Source organism: Stegostoma tigrinum, chromosome 5 (genome assembly GCF_030684315.1).
Source record: "Stegostoma tigrinum isolate sSteTig4 chromosome 5, sSteTig4.hap1, whole genome shotgun sequence".
Lineage (NCBI taxonomy): Eukaryota > Metazoa > Chordata > Chondrichthyes > Orectolobiformes > Stegostomatidae > Stegostoma > Stegostoma tigrinum.
Window position 1 is genome coordinate 115,823,144 of NC_081358.1, and position 25,960 is coordinate 115,849,103.

General features: G+C 42.6%; 1 protein-coding gene across 4 annotated transcripts in view; it reads right to left on the bottom strand.

Moving 5' to 3' along the window:
* LOC125451988 (piezo-type mechanosensitive ion channel component 2-like) overlaps window positions 1-25,960 on the bottom strand; it is a 645,421-nt gene that overhangs the window by 135,104 nt on the left and 484,357 nt on the right. For all 4 annotated transcript variants that reach the window (XM_059646233.1, XM_048529830.2, XM_048529829.2 and 1 more), the window contains 3 exons: window positions 21,947-22,110; window positions 19,463-19,639; window positions 6,622-6,750 (listed from right to left, as the gene is read on the bottom strand). In XM_059646233.1, coding sequence (XP_059502216.1) covers window positions 6,622-6,750; window positions 19,463-19,639; window positions 21,947-22,110 — 470 coding nt within the window. The remainder of the gene's footprint in view (window positions 1-6,621; window positions 6,751-19,462; window positions 19,640-21,946; window positions 22,111-25,960) is intronic.

Below are 25,960 nucleotides of genomic sequence, written 5' to 3' on the forward strand. Positions count from 1 at the left end.
GATTTTGGTGACTTTTCATGAGAAGATCTGCTGAATTTCTCCAGCAATTTGTTTTTGATTCAGCAAATGTGACAGTAATATTTCAGTAAAGCCTTTGATAAGGTTCCACATGGTAGGCTATTGGAGAAAATACAGAGGCACAGGATTGAGGGAGATTTAGCAGTTTGGATTAGAAACTGGCTTTCTGTAAGAAAACAACGAGTGGTGGTTGATGGAAAATATTCAGCCTGGAGTCCGGTTACTATTGGTGTGCCTCAAGGATCTGTTTTGGGACCACTGCTGTTTGTCATTTTCAAAAACGACTTGGACGCAGGCATTGGTGGAAGGGTTAGTAAGTTTGCAGATGACACTAAAATCAGTGGAGTGGTGGACAACGTGGAAGAATGTTGCAGGTTGCAGGGAGATTTGGATAAACTGCAGCAGTGGGCTGAAAGGTGGCCAATGGAGTTTAATATGGATAATTGTGAGGTGATTCACTTTGGAAGGAATAATAGGAAGGCAGAATACCGGGTCAATGGAAAGATTCTTGGTAGTGTAGATGTGCAGAGGGATCTTAGTGTCCATGTACATAGATCCCTGAAAGTTGCCACACCGGTTGATAGTGCTGTTAAGAAGGCTTACGGTGTTTTAGGTTTCATTGGTAGAGGGATTGAGTTCCGGAGCTGTGACGTCATGATGCAATTTACAAAACGCTAGTGCGGCCTCATTTGGAATACTGCGTGCATTTCTGGTTGCCCCATTACAGGAAGGATGTGGAGGCATTGGAAAAGGTGCAGAGGAGATTTAGCAGTATGTTGCCTGGTCTGGAGCACAGGCCCTATGAAGAAAGGCTGAGGGACTTGGGTCTGTTCTCATTGGAGAGAAGGAGACTAAGAGGGGATTTAATAGAGACATACAAGATGATCAGAGGATTAGATAGGGTGGACAGTGAGAGTCTTTTTCCAAGGATGATGACTTCAGCTTGTACAAGGGGGCATAGCTACAAATTGAGGGGTGATAGATTTAAGACAGATGTCAGAGGCAGGTTCGTTACTCAGAGAGTGGTAAGGGCGTGGAATGCCGTGCCTGCCAATGCAGTTAACTCAGCCACATTAGGGGCATTTAAACAGTCCTTGGATAAGCATATGGATAATGATGGGATAGTGTAGGGGGAGGGGCTTAGATTATTTCACAGGTCATAGAACACAGAACATAGAACATTACAGCACAGTACAGGCCCTGATGCCCTCGATGTTGTGCCGACCTGTCATACCGATCTCAAACCCATCTAACCTACACTATTCCATGTACGTTCATATGCTTATCCAATGACGACTTAAATGTACCTAAAGTTGGTGAATCTACTACCGTTGCAGGCAAAGCGTTCCATTCCCTTACTACTCTCCGAGTAAAGAAACTACCTCTGACATCTGTCCTATATCTTTCACCCCTCAATTTAAAGCTATGCCCCGTCGTGCTCGCCGTCACCATCCTAGGTCGGTGCAACATTGAGGGCCGAAGGGCCTGTTCTGAGCTGTATTGTTCTATGTTCTATTAACTAAAATAACAAGGTGTAGAGCTGGATGAACACATCCAGCCAAGCAGCATCAGAGGAGCAGAAAGGCTGATGTTTTGGACCTAGACCTTTCTTCCTTCATTTTCTGAAGGAGGGTCAAGGCCCAAAACGTCAGCTTGCCTGCTCCTCTGATGCTGCTTGACCGGCTGTGTTCGTCTAGCTCTACACCTTGTTATCTCAGATTCTCTAGCATCTGCAGTTCCTACTATCTCTGAAGTAATGTTAATGGAATGTGTGGGAAATTCTAGGCAAGGAAATAGATTTTGAAAATGAAATGTAAAGGATAAATCTGAAACATTTGTAGTTTTGTTGTGTTATAAATATTGTCAGATAGGTCAGTACTTCACTTGGTGAAACCAATGGATTTCTTAAATGTCAAAGTGTAGTTTATTGTTTTACAAGGCCTCAAAAGTTAATTCTAACACTACATACAGAACTAACCTGACTTACGGACAGGAGTAGAAGGGTGGTGATGGCCGAGTGGTATTATCACTAGATCACTAATCCCGTGACCCTGGTGATATTGTGGGAACCCAAGTTCAAATCCTGGTTGGCTGATGGTAACATTTGAATTCAGCTAAAATCTGGAAATAGGATTTTAATGATGACCATGAAATTACTGCTTGTTGAAGGAGAAGTCCATCTGGTTTGTTAATGTTTCTTTCAGGGAGGAAACTGCTCTCCTTTACCTGGTCTAGCTTACAATGTAACTCCAGACCAATGTGGTTGATTCTTAACTGCCTTTTACAATTAGGAATGGGCGACAAATGCTGGCTAGCAATGCCATGTCCTTTGAACTTTTTTAAAGAAAAAATCTCTAAACACTCTTCCCGCACCTTTCGATCCAATGCATTCCTCCATCAACCATTTTTCTCCCTTAATTAGCCTCACCCAAGTGGCATCCTTCCTCTCAGTCACCTGAAACCTGTACATCCATTATTCAAGTGCTTCTTTCTGTTGTCATAACAGATGATTTTAAAAATGGAAGTTATTGCAGAACCAGAAGTACTTCTGCTTGACAGGTTGGAGCTCCTGCTTCGCAAGCTGAAAGTCTACGAAAGCATGGAGGTGTATTGAAAACCCATGAGAGATTATGCTGGGGGGCTATGCAATACATTCAATGACTGCACATAATGCATACAATGGCTGCACTTCAAAATTAATTCATTAGTTGTTAAAACTACCAAGACATTCTGAAAGTGACTTGCCGTAAGTGTCTGAGCCTTGGATAACATTGGTTGAGGGTGCTGATCCTTTGCCTGTAGACCTGCTGTTGAGAGTCTCACCTCCTTCTGGAAGGATTTTCATGTCTATACATCTGTCTATGGAGGAACATGCAGCTGAGAAAAAAAAACCTGCTCCTGCACCTGCTGGTGTTGCTCTTGTTGCTAGGGTTGTGTGGTATCAGCTCTTGACCCTCCAGCAGATATAGCATTGTGCAATACATGAACAGTCTTCTAAGAAACTGGCATATATGTATCAAACAGTCTCACTCTGAGAGAAGTCTCTCAATGGACAATGCTGTAGTTAATATACATAATGAAAACCTATCCAGTTTGTCAGTTTCACTGAAGGAGCTCTTCCAGCTGTACACTTACCTTGTGATCTTGAAAAGTTGCTGACCAGTCAGGGAACAGATTACATGACTGAGACATCCAGGATTCAAGGTGAATGGACCTCATAAGTGACAATCTTAACAATGATTTAATTAATCTAAGGGAATTCTCCATTCTTTTTTAATACCAACCTCAGAAAAGACAGAACAGCCCAGGCTTGTGTTGGCTACCTAAGTAAAAATCAGTTTCTGAGACCTTCCTCTCACCTACACAACATCTTTAACAGCCTGTAAAAAAAATGTGTTTATTATTTACTCTTGAGGCATAGGCAGCCCTCCTATGATCTGAAGCAAAGCTTTTAATCTTCACAGTAAGCTACTGAAAATCCTGCACCCAAATGGATGAATTACATAGTAAATACTGTAAATCCCTGTGAAACCATTCAAAAAATGATGTTAGATTTAATGTTGTATAACCTCCATTGCTTGGCACCATCAAATTGTGTTTCAATGCTTGAGAAGATGAATTCTGCACTGATCATGTGCGTACTTGAATTGTCCAGTACTAATATATGGGGTTCGTGAATAGTAAATCAGAACTTCTCAGGGATTTGTTTTAAATATAGTTGATGTATTTATATGTGTTTTACCTTCGGCTTTTAAAAAGGAGCATAAGATCCATACTTAATTTATGATCACTTAATTAAAATAATCTAATGAATGATCCAGGGAAAAAACTGAATTCCTCCTTTCTTAATTTGGCTTACTTGACAGACTAATATTTTTCAAATGAATAAAAAAATCTACATTATTTGAAGCACATACAAATAAAAATGCAAAATACAGATGAGTGAAATCTGCACTGAGAACAGAAAATGTTGGAGATCACGTAAAATATAAGAGCCAGAAGGGAGTTCTCTCAAAGCAAAATGATTACATAGCAATTTGATACTGACGTGTGACAGTGTATCAACTTCATCAGCTTACAACACTTGTTGTAAACAGTGTGGAAACACAATATAAATGTTCCTCATTGGTATCTTTTTGAACTGGAATCAAATTTGATTGTCAAAGTTTGATTACGAAAGTTTTGAGCAAGTATCCTCCATTTCACAGATCATAAATAAAGTTTACATTTATTTGAGAGATAGTAGGAACTGCAAATGCTGCAGAATCTGAGATAACAAGGTGTAGAGCTGGATGAATACAGCAGGCCAAGCAGCATCAGAGGAGCAGGAAGGCTGACCTTTTGGGCCTAGACCCTTCTTCAGAAGTGGGGAGGGGAAGGGGGTTCTGAAATATATAGGGACAGAGGGGGAGACAGATAGAAGATTGATAGAGGAGAAGATAGGTGTTCAACTCCATTTTCTCCCCCTTAGTCCAGGAACTCCCGAACTACGTCCAAGTCGCCACCCACGCCCTCCACCTCCTCCAGAACTTCCAACTCTCCCGTTCCAAATACCTCAACTTTACTACGTACGCCCAGTCCTTATACACCTGCATTCCCCATACAGATGGCCTAAAGGCACTCTGCTTCTTCCTGTCCACACATGCCCAAGCCAGTCCCCCTCCACTGACACCCTCATCCGCTTAGCTGAACTTGTCTTCACCCTCAATGACTTCTCTTTCAATTCCTCACACTTCCTACAGACAAAGGGGGTGGTCATGGGTACACGCATGGGCCTAAGCTGTGCCTGCCTCTTTGTAGGTTACATCGAACAATCCCTCTTCTGTACCTACACTGGCCCTAAACCCCTCTCTTCCTCCGTTACATTGATGACTATATCAGTGTCGCCTCATGCTCCAACAAGGAGTCCGAACAGTTCATCCACTTCACCAACACCTTCCACCCCAACCTTAAGTCCACCTGGACCATGTCTAATACCTCTCTCTCCTGGATCTTTCTGTTTCCGACTCTGGCAACTACCTAGAAACCAATATCAATTTCAAGCCCACCGACTCCCATAGCTACCTAGAATACACCCCCCACCTTCCTGAAAAAATGCCTTCCCCTATTCCCAATTCCTTCGCCTAAGCCGCATCTGCTCCCAGGATGAGGCATTCCATTCCTGTACATCTCAGATGTCCTCGTTTTTCAAGGACCGCAACTTCCCCAGGTCAGTGGTCGAGAACACCCTCAACCGTGTCTCCCAAATTTCCCACAACTCATCCCACACACCCCATCCCTGCAATAACAACCAAAACAGAATCCCACTCATCCTCACGTACCGCTCCACCAAGCTCTGGGTCCAACACATCATCGTCCGACACTTTCGCCTTCTGCAATCCAACCCCATCGCCAAAGACATTTTTCCCTCCCCACCATTATCTGTTTTCTGGACGGACCACTCTCTCTGTGGCTCCCTTGTCCGCTCCACACTCCCCTCCAGCTCCACCTCACTCGGCACTTTTCCCTCCAACCACAGGAAGTGCTACACCTGCCCCTACACCTCCCCCATCACCCCCATCCCTGGCCCCAAGAAGACTTTCCACATCAAGCAGATGCTCACCTGCACATCTGCTAATGTGGTATACTGCATCCACGATTCCTGTGGTGACCTCCTCTACATCAGGGAAACCAAGCGGAGGTTTGGGGACTGCTTTGCAGAACACCTAAGCTCAATTCGCACTAAACAACTGCACCTCCCAGTCGCGAACCATTTCAACTCCCCCTCCCATTCCGCAGACGACATGTCCATCCCGGGCTTCCTGCAGTGCCACAACAATGTTACCCGAAGGTTGCAGGAACAGCAACTCACATTCTGCTTGGGAACCCTGCAGTCCAATGACATCAATGTGGACTTCACAAGCTTTGAAATCTCCCCTCCGCCTACTGCATCCCAAAACCAGGCCAGCTCATCTACACCTCCCTAACATGCCCTTCCTCCACCTATCCCCTCTTCCCACCTCAAGTCCCACTCCCATTTCCTACCTCATAACCTCATCCTACCCCCTTGACCTGTCTGTCCTCCCTGGACTGACCTATCTCCTTCGTACCTCTCCACGTACACTCACCTTTACTGGCTCCATCCCTTCCTCTTTTACCTGTCTGTCTCCTCTCCACCTATCTTCTCCTCTATCCTTCTTCCATCCACCTCCCCCTCTCTCCCTAGTTATTTCAGAAACCCCTTCCCCTCCCCCATTTCTGAAGAAAGGTCTAGGCCCAAAATGTCAGCCTTCTTGCTCCTCTGATACTGCTTGGCCTGCTGTGTTCATCCAGCTCTACACCTTGTTATCTTGTTACATTTATTTGTAGTTTGAAAAGCCTTTAGCACATGTCGTGTGTCAAAACGTAAACAAGATCAGGGGCATTCATTTGTTTTAATGGAGGCAATGTAGAGCATAAATAATGCCAATAGATGTACAAATGATTGCACTCTAGATGAGCATTAGTTTCTACACAGACATTAAATTCATTCCTTGGTCCCTTGTGAAATAATGTGTTTTTTTTTGTGTTCACTAAGTGTTAGAATGGAAAAGTAAGTTAGGAAATATTGGAGCAAATCCATACCTTTAGATATACCAGAAGGGGAGAGGACTTTCTTAGTCCAATCCAATTTGCTGGATCAACTGGGCTGGCATAAAGCACTGATTTCTTCAATTTCTCAATGCTCTCTACATTTGTTTCATTGAGTTGTGGCTGAAGAATTAAATGTACAAGAACATTATTTGAAATCTGGAGAACAAAAATAATTGATATTACTAAATGCTCCATTTTCAATTATTTTCCATGTAAATGGAAATTATTTACTATATAATTGCATTCACTTTAATGGTTAAACGTGACTGACATGAAAAGACCATTCTAAGAAGAAATCATAAGTTAAACCATTTTCAATTGAAGTAGCCATTGCCATAGTTTTTTAAACTCAACCATGTCATTATCACCATTTGTTCACATTCTCTGTCAATCTGAGAAAGGATGCTGCCACAAATCTATGTAAGGAAGGTGAAGAGACCTGGCAGGACTGAGAATGCCTGAACTTTAAATTGATTTCTGTGACTTCAGCAGAATGGGAACGAGAACTGGAAGGCTACCTCCCCTTTACCCTCTCCAAGTATTCCCAGGATATAGACTCTTACCTGGACATTATGCTGTCAGATCTGGAGGACTGAAACAAGGAACTATTTGCAAATGATGGTCGGAAGATGACAGCCTCTCCTACCAAGCAGTTTGAAAGAAGCATTGAGCAAGTGAACAGCAGATCTGGAGACAGTGTCAAAGAGATTCAAGGGTCTGAAGAGAGCAAGGATGGTGAGTGGCATTGCACTTTCAGAGGCCAACACCAACCTTGACTTTCTCAGCATTCTCCCACAAAACTGGGGCAGCACGGTGGCTCAGTGGTTACCACTGCTGCCTCCCAGCGCCAAGGACCTGGGCTCAATTCCACCCTCAGGCGACTGTCTGTGTGCAGTTTGCACATTTTTCCCATGTCTGCATTGGTTTCTTCTGGGTGCTCCAGTTTCCTACCAGAGTCCAAAGATGTGCAGGCTAGGATGGATTGACCATGCAAACTTGCCCATAGTGTTCAGGTCAGTAAACCTTGCAAATTCTTTCTTTCCCGGCCCCTTTATGCTTATCTATCTGAATGGTAAACACTTACCACTTCATCCTCATTAATATACCATGTCACAGCTGTGCCTAATAGTCTCCTTCCACAAATGTTGCCATCGTTAAGACCATACAAAATAGGAACAGGAGTCGGCCATTCACCTCCTCAAACCTGCTCTGCAATCTAAGAGGTGATTGACTGATCCAAAATTCATCATATCCACCTTCCTGCACTTTTCCTGTGACCCTTGATTCATCTACTGATGAAGAATCTATGTCAGCTTTAAATATACAGAAGGACTCTGCCCCCACAGCTCTCTGTGGCAAACAATTCCAAAGACAAGCAGAAACATCCTCTCAGCAGTTTCCCTGACAAGTCCACTAAGAATGTTTCAAGGAGATAACCCCTCATTCTTCTAGACTCCAGTGAGAAGAGTCCCAATCTGTTTAGCCTCATAAGACAATCCCTCCACACCAGGGATGATCTTAGTGAGACTTCTAAACCACCTCCAATGGAATTATGTTTTTCCTCAAATAAGGGAACAAAATCTGCTTACTGTACTCCAGATGTGGTCTCACCAGTATCTTGTACACTTGCAGTAAGACTTCCCTACTCTTATAATCCAATCTGCTGGAAACAAGGGCTGCCATAACATTAGCATTCCTGATTACACATGGTGTGTGTTTGTTTCCAGTGTTTCATGAAAAAATGAATCAAGTTGTTTTGTATTGCAGCTTTCTGCAGTTTTTCTTTAGTTAACTATTATTTAGTTCTCTTGTTCTCCCTTCCAAAATGAACAACTACAGATGTTCCTCATATTATTCTTCATTTGCCAAATGTTTGATCACTTAATTTATCAATGTCTCTGTGATATGCATATTTGGAGGAAGGTGACATACATAAATGATCTGGTGGAAGGTATAGATGAGATGGTCTGATTAGTAGGTTTGCAGATGACACTAAGATTGGTGAGTAGCAGATACTGAAGGGGACTGTTGGAGAATGCAGCAGCATATAGATAGATTGGAAAGTTGGGTGGAAAAATGGCAGATGGAGTTCAATCCAGGCAAATGTGAGGTGAAGCATTTTTGAAGATCCAATTCAACGGCAAACTATATGGTAAATGGAAAAGCCCTGGGGAAAACTGATGCACAGAGAGATCTGGGTGTTCAGGTCCATTGTACCCTGAAGGTGGCAATGCAGGTCGATAGAGTGGTCAAGAAGGCATACGGCATGCTTTCATTCATCAAACAGGGTATTATTCAGTACAAAAGTTGGCAGATCATGTTACAGTTATATGGGACTTTGTTTCAACCACATTTGGAATACTGCATACAGTTCTGGTCGCCACATTATCAAAAGGATGTGGATGCTTTGGACAGAGTGCAGAGGAGGTTCACCAGGATGTGGCCTGGTATGGAGGGTGCTAGCTTTGAAGAGAGGTTGAGTAAAGTAGGATTATTTACATTAGAAAGACGGAGGTTGAGGGGGGACCCGATTGAGGTCTACAAAATCATGAGAGGTATAGACAGGGTGGATAGCAAGAATTTTTCCCAGAGTGGGGGGCTCAATTACTAGGGGTCATGATTTCAAGGTGAGAGAGGAAACGTTTAAGGGAGATATGCTTGGAAGGTCCTTTACGCAGAGGGTGGTGGGTGCCAGGAGCACGTTGCCAGCAGAGGCGATAGAGGTGGGCAAGATAGCGTCCTATAAGACTTATCTAGACAGAGACATGAATGGGCAGGGAGCAGAGGGACACAGGTTCTTGGAAAATTGGACATAGGTTTAGATAGATCTGGATTGGTGTAGGTTTGGCGGGCCCAAGGGCCTGTTCCTGTGCTGTAATTTTCTTTATTCTTTGTCTCTCTGTAAACTGTTTGTATCCCTCTCAAACCTTGCCTTTGCATTTAGATTAGATTAGATTAGATTCCCTACAGTGTGGAAACAGGCCCTTCGGCCCAACAAGTCCACACCTCCCCTTGAAGCATCCCACCCAGGCCCATCCCCCATAACCCACACACCCCTGAACACTACAGGCAATTTAGTATGGCCGATCCACCTAGCCTGCACATCTTTGGACTGTGGGAGGAAACTGGAGCACCCGGAGGAAACCGATGCAGACATGGAGAGAATGTGCAAACTCCACACAGACAGTCGCTCGAGGCTGAATCGAACCTGGGTCCCTGGCGCTGTGAGGCTGCAGTGCTAATCACTGAGCAACCGTGCCGCCCTTTGTTTTTGCGTCGTCTGCAAATTTATCTACACGACATTAGTTCCTTCCTCAAAGTCATTAATTTATATTGTAAACAGCTGTAGTCCCAGCACTGATCCTTCTAGAATTACACAGGTCACCAGCGTGAAAAAGAACCCCCTATCTCCTTTCCTGCCAAAAGCCATTTCTCTATCCGCGCCAGTATACTGCCAACATGGGCTTTTGTCTTACGACTTAACCTTCTGAGATACCTTGTCAAACACCTGGAAGTCCAAATACAACATATCTACTGGTTTCCCTCTATCCACGGTAGTTGAAACTTTCTCAAAAAACTCTACTAACTTAGTCAGACACAATTTCCCTTTCATTAAAACATGCTGATTCTGCTCAATTAGATTTTGATTTTACCAATATTCTGCTATTACTTCCTTATTAATTGATTGCAATACTTTTCCAATAATACATGATAGTCTAATTTGCCTGAAGTTCTCACCTTCTTACGTCCCTCCCTCCCTCCCTTTTGAATATGAGACAATACTATGATCTTAAGGGGTTTATTTTGTCCTGGCCTTTTTTATGAAAACAGGCTGAGTCAGAAATGACAGCAAACTGTTCTAAGCCAATAAAATTAACAGTTTGTGAGGCCTTGGTTTTTTTTTAAGTTGGAACAATAGAATCAGAATGAAGGGATGGGGTCAAGCTTCCATAGAACCAGGATTTTAGTTTAACTTTCAGTTGCTGTTGGGGTTTGGAAGCTGCTATACATTCTCTTCCTGCTACAACAAAATGCTTGAATTGTCTTTCTCTCTCAGAGTTTTCTCTTGATGTTCTTTCCACCTGGTCTGGAGAAACATTCCACATGAGACAATCTGTTTTACTGAATTTGCCTTTGCCAAGGGTATGTTTACGGGATGTTACTATTTTGGAACAGTTGTTGCTTAGCAGTTACATAATCTAGTATTCTGTTAAGTTTTCTAATAAAGCTACGTTATTCTAATTCTTTTTTTTCTTTCCTTTGTGTTTTAACCATAGTGCTAGAATAAAGAATGTTTTGTTTCAAGCCTGATAGTTTGATCAATCAAATTGCAGATGGAACACAACACCTTACACTTGCCTTTAAAAATAAGAAAAAGTTGGGTTCTAGGCTATGTATTTAATATATTTTGAGTGGACTTTGGTCTCGCCCATAACCAATTGGGGGTTTTCGTTGGGATCAAAATCCCTAAGTCAAGGTTAGTTTTAGAGGTACTGGACTTAAAGACAGTGAGTGTTGGTGTTTTCTTTTCAGCAGCTGCATTTGATTGGTTTAGATCGTGTGTGCCTTGTGTGGTAATGGAAGTTTCAGTTACTAAGAGTTTCTTGCGGGTAGAAGAAGTTGCTTCAGGAGTTTTACAGAATGTGAGCAAGGCAAAGCATTAGGAATTGGCAGACAAGCTGGAGTTGGAGATTGCCTTTGTCTGTGCAAAAGCAGGAGGTAATTGCAGCAATAGCTCAACATTTACGATTGCCTGAAATGCTTTTGGAATCTTTGGAAATGGTTATAATTCAGCTGTAAACAAAGCAACTTGAATTGTGCACAAAACTCAAAGAAAGAGATAAGGTAACAAAAGTGTTTGAATTATGACTGAAAGCAGAGGGAAAAAAATAGAAAGGAAAGGCCCAGCAGGAGAAGGAAATAAGCCAAAAGTTTTTGAACTTCAGAGATTGGATCTGAAAACTCAAAGTTGATTTAAAATAACTGAGGTAAAGGTGAAAGGTAGGAGTAGTGATGTGAACAGTGATGGACAGCAATCCCTTTGCAGCCAAAGGCCTGGTGGGGATCTGTTTAAATAAGTCCAAGCTTTACCTAAGTTTGACAAGAAGGACATAGAAGCTTTCTTCATTTCATTTGAGAAAGTGGCTAAACAAGTGAAAATACCAGTGTTCAGGTGATCACGAAGTTGGTAGGTACAGCCAATGAGGTATTTGCATCACTATCAGAGGAAGTATCTGGGGATTACGATGAGGTGAAAAAAAGCCATTTAAGGTACAGACAAAGTAGTGCCAGAGGCCTACAGACAGCTTTTTTAGGAATCTAAAGAGGGAGCATTGTAAAACGCACATTGAGTTTGAAAGGATTAAACAAAGTAATTTTGATAGATCGATAAGGGCACTGTGGTAGTGATGGTTCTTGACTAGTGATGACTCATGTGGAAGAACTGAGAGTTAAGACTGCAAGTTTAGCAGTGAAAATGGCAGCTGATTACAAATAAATTCATACATTAAAGTCAGGCTTCTGACATCAATTTCAATCTGTGAGGAATAGAAATTGGTGAAAAGAGAAATCCTCAGGCCATAACGGAAAAGGAAATCTCAATGAAGATAATAAAGAAAGCTTTCGACAGGGTAAAATTGGAAACGCCTGAGGGGAGAAGAGAAGTAAAATCCCTCCAGGTATTTTTACTGTAATAAAGTAGGCCACATGAAGTCACAGTGTTGGTGGTTTAGCAAAAGCACTGTCTAGACTGATGACGGAAAACAAGTCAGTTTTGTGAAAGTTGTGAAGGAAAGCATGGTGGAAGCTAAAACACTGCCAAAAAAAAATACAACCTTATGGTTGAGAAGTAAGCGCCAGATCTCTTTAAAGAATTTACTTGCGTAGGTAAGGTTTAGTCATGAATGACTGGAGAAGCAGGTAAAAAAACTAAAATTTTAAGAAATACAGGGGTCAGTTAATCTTTGATAGTGAAAGATGAGGAGATATGGAATTGAGATAGAGAATTGCTAGGAAAGGTTGTAATGTGTGGAATACATGGTGAGAAGAGCAGTGATCCATTATATAAAGTGTGGTTCGAGAGTCTGGTGAAAATGGTGAAGTGATAGTATGAGTAATGGAGAAATTATCAGTTACTGAAATATAGTTGATCCTTGGTAATGATATAGCTGGATCACAGATGGGAGTGATGCACCTCCTATGGATCAAAAGCTAGTGGAAAATCAGACATCTGAGGTGTTACAGGAAGTATATCCTGGGATTTTTTTCTGGCTGTGTGGTACCAAGGTCACAAAGCTAACAGTGTGAAGCTGGAGGAGAAATCAAGGAGTAATGATAAGAAAGTTTTTTGTTCAATTATCAGAGATTATGTTTAATCAAATAGTTGAGGAAAAGCAAGAACAGATGGAGGACAAAGTGGATATTTTCTAGTTCAGACAAGCTAGCTGAATTATAACAGAAGGATGAAAAACTAAAGTAGTTGTATCAAAAATATACATTGAAGAACAATCTGAGTGTATCCCAGAATGGTTTTGATGAGGATATGGAAGCCATTACATATTCAGGCAGATGAAACGTGGACAGAAATTCAAAATTATATAACCGGTGGCTTATAGAAAGGAGATGTTGTGGATGGCACATCAATTACCAGTAGGAGATCGCTTAGGAGCTGTGAAGACTCAAGTCAAAATGCAAAAACATTTTTAATGATTTGGAGTGCATAGAGATGTGGTTGAATTTTGCCAGACACATCATACATTTCAGATAACAGGAAAATCTTAGGCAGTGATAGAACCAGTATACTTAATATCTATTCCCACATTTGAGGAATTTTTTACAACAGTTTTAATTGATTGCATCAGACCCTTACCTACAACAAAAAGTGGGAATCGGTGTTTGCTGACCAGAATGTAAGCGTCTACCAGATTTCCAGAGGTCATTCCATTACACAGTATCATGGCTACAAGGATTGTAGAAGACTCACTCAGATTTTTTTTACTAGATACGGACTACCCACAGAAATACAATCAGATCAAGGCTTAAATTTTATATCAAAATTATTCAAAGAAGTTATGGATAGCATTGGAATAAAACAATTCAAATCCACTGCATATCATCCAGGATCACAGGGAGCTTTAGAACGATGGCATCAAACTTTAAAGGCCATTTTGAGGGCTTGTAGTAAAGACTATTCAGAGGATTGGGATAAAGGAATTCCATTTGTACTTTTTGCAATAAGGGAAGCCCCAAATGCATCAACTAAATTCAGTTCATTTGAATCAGTTTTTGAGCATGAGGTGAGAGAACTGCTGAAATTAATTAAGGGCAAAATGGTGAGTCAGAGTTCAGAGATCACTTACTTGGGCTATGCATCAAATTTTAGGGAAAGACTAAATAGATAAGTAGTTAACTAGACATCATTTAAAAGTAACACAGCAGGAAACAGGAAGCAGTCAAAAAATCAAAAATTTGCAGTTTTGCTAGTGAAGATAATGTGTTAGTGTTACTTCCAGTGGAACATGAACCTTTAAAAGCAAAGTTTAGTGGACCTTATCAAATTGAAAAGAAATTGGGTGAGGTGAATTATTTGATGAGAATGCCAGATAGAAAGAAATTTTGCAGTATGTGTCATGTGACTATGCTCAAAACGTATTTTGAAAGGGAAAACAAGCAAAAGAAGCATGTGTCACTGGTTACAACACACAATGAAGAAACAAATTCAGTTGATTCTGAATTGGGCATCCTTCAAATTTATCTCAACAATGATGAAGTTCTCAAAATTGGCATACATTACTGACCATAGGAGAAGTGAAATGATTATGTGTGAACTATCAGAAAGTCAACGCAGTTACAACTTTTGATTCCTATCTTATTTCATGTTTGGAAGACTGTATTGAGAAGTTGGGACAAGCAACTTATATTTCTAAGTTGTACTTTCTCAAGAGGATTCTGGCAAGTTGCATTGTTGACTGTATCGGCGCCGCCTCTTGCTCCCCAGAGGAGCTCGAACAGTTCATCCACTTCACCAACACCTTCCACCCCAACCTTCAGTTCACCTGGGCCATCTCCAGCACATCCCTCACCTTCCTGGACCTCTCAGTCTCCATCTCAGGCAACCAGCTTGTAACTGATGTCCATTTCAAGCCGACCGACTCCCACAGCTACCTAGAATACACCTCCTCCCACCCACCCTCCTGCAAAAATTTCATCCCCTATTCCCAATTCCTCCACCTCCGCCGCATCTGCTCCCACGATGAGGCATTCCACTCCTGCAGATCCCAGATGTCCAAGTTCTTCAAGGACTGCAACTTTCCCCCCACAGTGGTCGAGAACGCCCTTGACCGCGTCTCCCGTATTTCCCGCAACACATCCCTCACATCCCGTCCCCGCCACAACCGCCCAAAGAGGATTCCCCTCGTTCTCACACACCACCCCACCAACCTCCGGATACAACGCATCATCCTCCGACACTTCTGCCATCTAAAATCCGACCCCACCACCCAAGACATTTTTCCATCCGCACCCCTGTCTGCTTTCCGGAGAGACCACTCTCTCCGTGACTCCCTTGTTCGCTCCACACTGCCCTCCAACCCCACCACACCCGGCACCTTCCCCTGCAACCGCACGAAATGCTACACTTGCCCCCACACCTCCTCCCTCACCCCTATCCCAGGCCCCAAGATGACTTTCCACATTAAGCAGAGGTTCACCTGCACATCTGCCAATGTGGTATACTACATCCACTGTACCCGGTGTGGCTTCTGCTACATTGGGGAAACCAAGCGGAGGCTTGGGGACCGCTTTGCAGAACACCTCCGCTCGGTTCGCAATAAACAACTGCACCTCCCAGTCGCAAACCATTTCCACTCCCCATCCCATTCTTTAGATGACATGTCCATCATGGGCCTCCTGCAGTGCCACAATGATGCCACCCGAAGGTTGCAGGAACAGCAACTCATATTCCGCTTGGGAACCCTGCAGCCCAATGGTATCAATGTGGACTTCACCAGCTTCAAAATCTCCCCTTCCCCCACTGCATCCCAAAACCAGCCCAGTTCGTCCCTTCTCCCCACTGCACCACACAACCAGCCCAGCTCTTCCCCTCCACCCACTGCATCCCAAAACCAGTCCAACCTGTCTCTGCCTCCCTAACCTGTTCTTCCTCTCACCCATCCCTTCCTCCCACCCCAAGCCGCACTCCATCTCCTACCTACTAACCTCATCCCACCTCCTTGACCTGTCCGTCTTCCCTGGACTGACCTATCCCCTCCCTACCTCCCCACCTATACTCTCCTCTCCACCTATCTTCTTTTCTCTCAATGTTTGGTCCACCTCCCCCTCTATCCCTATTTATTCCAGAACCCTCATCCCATCCCCCTCTCTGATGAAGGGTCTCGGCCCGAAACGTCAGCTTTTGTGCTCCTGAGATGCTGCTGGGCCTGCTGTGTTCATCCAGCCTCACATTTTATTATCATGCTTTTAGTGTTGGTATTGCAACATTGCAACATCTATGTTTACAGTAAAAGGTCTGAGACAATTGCACATACTAATCATAACCACTAAAAGTTTTTGAAAAAAATTTAAGGATAAAAATTAGTTTATTTAGATGGTTTTTAATATTGCAACCTGTAAATTTGAAAATTTCACATGTGGCAGGATGAAAAAACGCAATTGCCAATGCATTGCCATGACTGTAATGAAGGTGTTCAGTGGTAGAAGAAATGGATTAATATGGACTGCGCACTTAGACTCAATGTAATATATATGTATTGATGTGTGTTAATAGCATAAGATTTGTGGTTTTTAAAAATGACATCCTTTATTAATGGTTCATTCTTTTAAGGGTGTAAGTGTGATGATACGGTGGCTTTATGAAGTGTATTTTGTCCTTTTTTTTGTTATGAAGTGACGTTGAGACAGAACTGCTGAGTGGTCAGCTCCAAGCAAATAAAGAGAACAGCTTGTGAAGCTTTGGGTCTTTTTTCGTAAATTTGGAACAATAGAAGCAGCATGAAGAGATGGATCAAGCTCCCATAGAACCAGGATTTTAGTTTAACTTTCAATGGCTGTTGAGGTTTGGAAGCTGCTATACATCTCTTCCTATGGCAGCAAAATGCTGGAGTTCTCTCTTTCTGAGAGTTTTAGCAATGTTCTTTCCTTTTGGACTGGAAATTGCATGAGACAATCTGTTTCACTGAATTTGCCTTTGCCAAAGGCACATTAATGGGATGTTACTATGTTGTAGTAGTTTCTGTTAGTAGTTAAATAATCTATTTTCTGTTAAGTTTTCAATGCAGTTGTTACTCTACTTCTTCTCTCTTCTGTTTTTATTTCAACTATAGTGTAAGAATAAAATGTGTTTTGCTTCAAGCCTGGTAGTTTGACCAATCAAATTGTAATCGGGGACAGATCACCTTATATTTGCCTTTAAAAATAAGAAAAGGTTGGGGAGTCTAGGCTATCTTCTTAATATATTTTGAGGGAACTCTGGTCTGGTCTATAATAAATAGATATGTCAAACTGGCAGTTTTCCAATCTTCGGGCACTTCTCCAGAATCAAAAACATTTGGAAAATTAGAACCAATACATCTGCTATCTCTGTCGCTACCTCATTTAGGAATCTTGGTTGCAACCCATCAGGGGCCGGGGGACCTACTTGCCGTTAGCTCCATTACCTTGTTGACTACTGCTCTTTAGTGATGACGGTGGTTCTTAACATCCACCATTACTTGATGTATCTTTCACTGTAAAGTCTGATACAAAAGTTCTATTTAACTGCTCTGCTATTCCCATGTTCTCCGGAATGGTCTCCCCTAATTCTGAGCGGCCTATGTTCACTTTGATTTCTCTTCTCATTTTTATATATTTAAAGAAGTTCTAATTGACTGTTTGTACATCCCTTGCTAGTTTGCCCCATAGTTTATTTTCTTTGTCTTTATTATCTTTCTAGTCCTCTTTACTGGCTTCTGAATTTATCCCAGTCTACAGGGCTGACACTGACTTGGCCACTTTATAAGCTTTTCTTTCAACTTATTACTCTCCTATCAGCGCGATACTTTGCACACACTCGCAACTTTTTGCTTTCTCTCCTGGTAGTGCAATACTTTGCAAAGATCTTGGGAGAGGTAGAAGACCAAATTCTGGGATTAAGTTAGTCACCTTGATAGACAGTGGCAATACATGCACTCCTGGTTCACTGAGAAGGAAATCTTCCTGGAGGCTGCAGAAATTAGCAGTAACCAGTGGAGAAAATGTAAGCCTTCAGGTCATTGGTGCTTATAGACTCTCCTGTCAAACAAATCCACCCAAACCAAACCCAGAAGTGGGTGGGATCATTTCAGGCTGCAAACTGGTTGCCGCTTTTTTTGTGCTTAATCACACTCCCTTTCTGCTATTAAAGTTTTGGTTAGTATTGCAGGATATATTCTAGAATGTTCTACTAAAATAGAATGAATATATAATATGATATATTCATAAATCTGTACACTCTGACATTGTAATATAAATTTGCTTTGAGACAGAGTCTACTATAGCTGTTAAGGGAAGAAAAGGTGAGCATCTCAAGTCGAGGAAGGTGCAGAAAAGTTGGTAAAGAAAAGGGTTATGAGATTGGGTTTGTGTTGTTCTAGTAAAGAATCAACATAGAGACAAAAGGCCTCCTTCTGTGGTGTGAGCTTTGACCGTTGTAAGTCTTTTGGATAATTTCTCAATGCTTTTTTTAGGAGTCATGATGAAATTTTTAGCCAAGATAATTTGGTGTATTGCTATCCTTTGCAGAAAGAAAATCAGTTCCAAACGAATCAACTTCCAAAAAAGCCTGTTCCACAGCAATCATGTGATGTTAGTAGCCCAAAGAGGCTGAAAGTCAAACTTTTGCTTCTCAGTGAACAAAAAGTCCAATCAATACATTCAATCTAGTCGTCCCAGCATTGTTAAAAAGTCTGTGGTGGAATGCTGCCGAGTCTGTAAGGAAGGACACAGTGATGGTTGAAGAATACTGTACAAAGGTATGTCCTGGGCTTTTTGAGCAGGAAGGGTTTAGGCAAACTAAAAAGTGAGGGGTGATGGGTTGGGTGGTGGGTTCTGAAGACTAGCTGGGAAGAAACAAAGAAGATAGGTGTGGGAGAAGGGAAGTGTGCCCCCCTAATGTGTAAAGTGCACCCTAGAAAGAACAGTTTCTGTTTTTTCAATCTATTGAAAAGAAACTGCTTAATTAAACAGGATTAATTACCAGTATGGGCAGTTATGGCCAGAAAGGTCCAATGATAGGCAGCATAAGGGAATGCCTATCCATCTCTCTAAGTTGTGGGAAATGCATGGGGGTGGATAGGAAGGTGGTTAATCACTCGCTCAACATACTTTATGTGTGCTTCTAACGAAAACATGTCCAGCTGTCTAGTGTAGAATAAGCTTGAGGAATTAGATGGTCTTTTACTGTTCTTTAATTCCATATGTTTCTGGGTTTGGAATGCACTCTCTGAAAGTGTGGTAGAGTAGGTTCACGTGAGGCAGTCAAAAGGGTATTGGATGATTATTTAAATAGGAACAATGCCATTGGGAAATGACAGGAGTTTAGGACTAAGTCAAAATGCTCAGAAAGCCAGTGATGATGGGCTGAATGGTGCTCCTTATGGATCATAACAATCCGCTGGGGTTCTGCAATTTTCAGGCACATTTCAAACAAAATAAGTGGTGGAGATGTGGATAATGGACAAGGCCAAAGACCGGGGTCTCTGTTGATATAAAATTCTACACTCACAAGAACATATTCCAGGTAATAGTGAATAATTTACATTATAGGAACATAAATAGAAATGTTAAATTATATACTCACAATTGTACAGTTAGAAGAGTGGTTGGAAGGCTGAACAGAAGATAGTTGGTACAACATTTTACACACAATGATGATACACGTCATGACTGTGCAGACACTTGATGCCAGTGGACGTAGCTTGACAAAAGGCAAAGCAAAGGCCCATGAAATTAAGAAAACGTAATTCAATAAGGAGACCTGCAGAAGAAGTACACTTGTATTAGCTTTTCACACTGAAGTGATACCAACCTAATGTTGGGATTAGAAGCATGTTAATGAAGGGACTTTTGTGAGGAGAAGCCAAAAGAACATTCACTCAGCAGGGTGGTTATGCATATAGTAAGCTTGTACCAGAGGCAGGGATATTGGGCCAGAATTTATTTTCAAAATAACAGTAAACCTAACAGATTTGCTGTTATTTATGCACCAATGGTAGAGGTAATGAATAGATGTACTATTAAATGTGAATATCCAAAAGATTTTTTTTTCGTTTATGTTGTTCATCATTAGCTTTTCAAAGCAGACTTCTTTTCCTGCCTAAGTATTCCATGTTGTCAAGTACGGGCATGTGGCAAAAAGAATAGCTGATGTTTTGGGTCTAATCCCTTCTTCAGAAATGGGGGAGGGGAAGGGGGGGGTCTGAAATAAATAGGGAGAGAGGGGGCGGCGGATAGAAGATGGGTAGAGGAGAAGATAGGTGGAGAGGAGACAAACAAGTCAAAGAGACAGGGATGGAGCCAGTAAAGGTGAGTGAAGGTGGAGAGTTAGGGAGAGGATAGGTCAGTCCAGGGAGGACGAAGAGGTTAAGGGGGCGGGATGAGGCTGGTAGGTAAGAGATGGGGGTGGGGCTTGAGGTAGGAGGAGGGGATGGGTGGGAGGAAGGCTATGTTAGGGTGGTGGGGACAAGCTGGGCTGGTTTTGGGATGCGGTGGGGGAGGGGAGATTTTGAAGCCCCTACCACATCCCAAAACCAGCCCAGCTTGTCCCCATCTCCCTAACCTGTCCTTCCTCTCACATATCCCCACCTCCCACCTCAAGCCCCACCCCCATCACCTACCTACTAGCCTTATCCCACTCCCTTAACCTGTCAGTCCTACCTTGACTGACCTATCCCCTCCCTAACTCCCCACCTACACTCACTTTTGCTGGCTCCATCCCTGCCTATTTGACCTGTCTGTCTCCTTTCCACCTACCTTCTCCTCTATCCATCTTCCATTCGCCTCCCCCTCTCTCCCTATTTATTTCAGAATCCCCTTCCCCACCCCTATTTCTGGAGAAGGGTTTAAGCGCGAAACATCAGCTTTCCCGCTCCTCTGATGCTGCTTGGTCTGCTGTGATCATCCAGCTCTACGCCTTGATATCTCAGATTCTCTAGTATCTGCAGTTCCTACTATCTCTGGCAAAAAGAATATATTTGTTAGTGTATTATTAATCTGGAGATAAAAATTCAAATCCCACCATTGAAGCTAGGAAAGGTCATTTCCTAGGTAATTTTTAATTAAGTTGAAATCTGGAATAAACAGCTATGAGAGAAATAGTGATAATGAAAAATGAAACTATTGGATTTGTTGTAGCAGTCCATTGAGATCACTTCAGGGAAGGAATTCTGTTATCCTTTTCCATTCTACCTATATTTAGGAACGTAAGACCAGGAGTATGTAATTTGATCGCTTTTAGTGATATGTTAATTGGCAAATCACCATATCTGGCACTGAAAATCAACTATCAAAAGTGTGAAGGCTCAGTCTTGCAGGTTTTTAATGTTTTGTTAAATACTGTTGAATATTACAACGTATATCCCTTTTTTAAATCTCTTTTTCATTCACTTCTTTTCCATCTTTTAGTTCCCTTTCTGTGCCTGATTTGACATTGATTTCAACCCTTCTAATTTACCTTCCATGTCAATTCTTCCAATATTTATTTTCCAAACCTTAAATTAATTAAGAAAATAACTTCATGAATATTCTTTCCATCAGGTTCCAGATGTTTTTACCTTCTTGCAGCACCATTATCAGCCTTCGATTTCAGAAACTTACTCTTATTCTGGAGAACAGACAGGTCAAATCATTGGGTGATATGATTAGGTAGATGCCTTTCAAGAGCAAATACTGGCCCTACATTTTAGTTCCAATTCTCAGTCAAAGAAGACTGAAACTGGTGAACAGAACTAACAAATCATTTCTAGTAACCAAAGAGAAATTTCTATAGTGAAATGAGGGTATTTGTTACAACACTAGGTGTGAGATAGTGAGATCAGAGGCAGATTGCTCTAGACAGCAAAGCAGCACAGGCAGGATGTACAAAATGGCCACTTATTGAACTGAGGAAATTTACAATTCCATGTACAATTTAATTTGATATTTTACTAATTTTGTAGTTAAGTGGAAAGGTGTCAATTGAATGCTGGTTTTTTGGGCATGAATGACTGGGAAATGATTAGGCTCTTGAATGGCACAGAGGAAAGCAAAAGCCATGCACACGTTGTTATTCTGTTTTTACACTGACCTCTTTCAATGTAATCCAAATGATGTAAAAGGATACAATTTTGATTATGTGTAGCTCTAAGATCCACCAAGCCATAACTTGCAGTTTGTGGAAAGTCTCCATAAATTTCAGAAACAACACTGTTAGTCGATCAATTACAAGGTGCCATTTATTATTTCTTTCCTCTAAATACAAAGATAGAAGAAAACTATTTCATTAAATATATGCACAGTATTGATTTAAGCAGCCAAGTCAGTTTGCCAATTACCTTTAACTCAAACCACATAATACGAGAATGAAAGTTTTATCACAAAAACCCAGCCAAGACACTTGTCACAAGAGAAGAAAAATTGGAGAAAGAACAATTATGGGTGTTATTAGGGAGCCTTATGTGGAGAACTCTACTTCTATATTTATCTAGGGAATAGTTTATGGCATTTCGATGTCCTACTGAAGGGAACACAAAAATAACATTCTTACAATGCCAAAACTGTACCTTTCAATTTCCTATTGGTCAGATGCACACACTTCATATGCTAGCTGGGGAACTACAGGTGACTTCTGAAATTTTCAGTCCCAGGTCATACCATCAGCTTCTATCATAGTTTGTTTAGGGTTAATTGGTAAGTTGGTAGCATATCTCAAGGAAAAGAACTTGTGAAATGACTATGGAATTGTTTTAAGAGTAGCTTGTGGTAGAGCCCACTAGGGTATAGACAATACCGAACTTGATGTATTATGAATCAGATTTAATCAGGAAGCTTAAAGTGAGGGAGCACTGAGGGCAGGGACTACAATATGATAGATTTCACATGCAGTTCATGAGGAAGAAACTGGAATCAGATGAAATTGTATTGTAATTAAGTAATTGTAACTACAAAGACATGAGGGAGGAGCTGCAGGGAAGTCAACGTTTTGGGCTGAAACCCATCGGGCAGGACTGGGGCGGGGGGGTGGGTTGCAGAGGAGCCCAGAAATAAATAGAAGAAGAGGGGCTATGGGGCTGGGGGGAGGATGGGGGGGTATGGAGATAGGTAGATGCAAGTAGGAGGTCATTGTGGTTGGTCAGTCGGAAGTGTGGGGGCAGATAGGTGAGTCAGAAGATGGACAGGTTGGGGGAGGAGACTTTTTGAAGCTGATAAAGACAATGTTCAGGCCATTGGGTTACAAGTTCCCAATGCAAAATTTGTTGTTCCTTCAGTTTACATTTGGCCTCACTCTGACAGCAGAGGAGGCCAAGGTTGGACATGTCACCAGGGGAATAGGACGAGGAGTTAAAATGGATGGTAGTCGAAAGGTCAGGTTGGTTGGTGCATGCATAGTGCAGATGCTCCACAAACCAGTCTCCAAGTCTGTGTTTGGTCTCCCTGGTATAAAGGAAACCATACTGTGAAGTCTCTTCTAAGACCGTACTTCAAAGTCTCTTCTAAGGATGCACAAACCGTACTGTGAAGTCTCTTCTAAGGATGCACAAATCTACAATATCCGTTGCTCCCAATGCGGTCTCCCCTATACTGGGAAGGCCAAAAGGCATGCACCATCGCTCTTCTGGCTGTCATCCACTTTAACTCTCCCTCCCAAAACCCTAGGGATATGTTCATCTTTAGCCTCTCCCAATGTCAGAGTGAGGCCAAATGTAGTTAGAAACAAATCACCTGCAGATGCTGCCTGGCCTGCTGCTTTCTTCCAGCCTGCTGTCAGACCAAATGTAAACTGGAGGAACTACACCTCATAACAAAGTGTGGAGCTGGATGAACAGAGCAGGCCAAGCAGCATCTTAGGAGCACAAAAGCTGACGTTTCGGGCCTAGACCTTTCATCAGAAAAGGGGGATGGAGAGAGGATTCTGAAATAAATAGGGAGAGAGGGGAGGCGGATTGATGATAGACAGGAAGAAGATAGATGGAGAGGAGAGTATGGGTGGGGAGGTCGGGAGGGGATAGGTCAGTCTGGGGAGGACGGACAGGTCAAGGGGGCGAGATGAGGTTAATAGGTAGGAAATGGAGGTGCGGCCTGAGGTGGGAGGAGGGGATAGGTGAGAGGAAGAACAGGTTAGGGAGGCGAGGATGAGCTGGGCTGGTTTCGGGATGCAGTGGGGGGAGGGGAGATTTTGAAGCTTGTGAAATCCACATTGATACCATTGGGCTGCAGGGTTCCCAAGCGGGATATGAGTTGCTGATCCTGCAACCTTCAGGTGCCATCATTGTGGCACTGCAGGAGGCCCAGGATGGACATGTCCTCTGTGGAATGTGAGGGGGCGTTGAAATGGTTCATGACTGGGAGGTGCAGTTGTTTACTGCGAATCAAACGTAAGTGCAAACTATTTCAACTCCCCCTCTCGTTCCTTCGACGACATGTCCATCCTGGGTCTCTTGCAGTGCCATAATGATGCCACCCGTAGGTGGCAGGAACAGCAACACATATTCAGCTTGGGAAACCTGCAGCCCAATGGTATCAATGTGGATTTCACCAGCTTCAAAATCTCCCCTCTCCCCACTGCATTCCAAAACCAGCTCAGTTCGTCCCCGCCTCCCTAACCTGTTCTTCCTCTTACCTATCCCCTCCTCCCACCTCAAGCCGCACCTCCATTCCTACCTACTAACCTCATCCCACCCCCTTGACCTGTCTGTCCTCCCCGGACTGACCTATCCCTTCCGTACCTCCCCACCCATACTCTCCTCTCCACCTATCGTCTCTTCTATCCATCTTCGGTCCGCCTACCCATCTCTCCCAATTTATTTCAGAATCCTCTCCCTATCCCCCTTTTCTGATGAATGGTCTCGACCCAAAAACGTCAGCTTTTGTGCTTCTAAGATGCTGCTTGGTCTGCTGTGTTCATCCAGCTCCACACTTTGTTATCTCAGATTCTCCAGCATCTGCAGTTCCCATTATGTCTGAAATACACCTCATATTTTGCCTTGGAAATTTCATCCCAATGGCCTGAATATTGATTTCACCAGCTTCAAAATCTTTCCTCCCCCAGTCTGTCCATTTTCTGACTCACTTCTCCATCCTTCCCACTGACAAACCACAATAACTCCCTACCTGCATCCATCCATCTCCATCTCAACTACCCTGCCTTGACGGTACTACCACCACCCCAGAACAATTTAGTTCTGGGCTCCCCGCCCCAGTCCAGACAAAAGGTTTCGGCCTGAAGCATTGGCTTTCCTGCTCTTGGGTGCTTTCTGACTGGTTGTGCTTTTCTAGCTCCACATTTATTGACTCTAGCTTCTAGCATTTGCAGTCCTTACTGTTTCTAAGTGAAGGGAGGAGCTGGCCGGAGTTGATTGGAAAGGGAGCCTAGCAGGGAACATAGTGCAGTAGCTATGGTAGGTGTTTCTGGAGGTAATTCAGCAGACATAACAGGGATTTATCCCAAGGAAGAACAAACATACTTAGAGGAGGCTGAGGCTATTTTGGCTGACAAAGGAAGTCAAAAACAGCATAAAGGCAAAAGGAAACAATATAATGCAGTGACGATTAGTGTAAAGCCAGAGGATTGGGGGGCCTTTAAAACCAGTGGATGTCCACGAGAAAAAGCAATATGAGAGGAAAATATTAACTGGGGCCAAGCTAGCTAGTAATATAAGATTAAAAGAGTTTTTTTTTGGATATATAAAAGGCAAGAGAGGGCAAGAGTTGACATTGGGACACTGGAAAGTGAGGCTGGAGAAGCAGAAATGGAAATCAAAGAAATCGGGGGGGGGAACTGAATAGAAACTTTGCATGTCATCATAGTGGCATACCAAAATTTCAAGGGAATCGGGGACAGAGTCAGTGTAGTGGCGATCACGAAGGAGAAGGTGCTTTGGAAACTGGAAGGTCTGACGGTGGATAAATGCTGAGAAGGAGCTTGCTGAGAAGATTGTGAATTTTTCAGGAATCACTGCAGTCAAGGACGGTCCCAGAAAACTGAAAAACCACTAATATAACACTCTTGTTTAAGAAAGGACCGATGCTGAAGATGGGAAATTAGAAGTTGTGTAGCCTACCTCGGTTGTTGGTAAGATTCTACTGTCCATTATTAAGGATG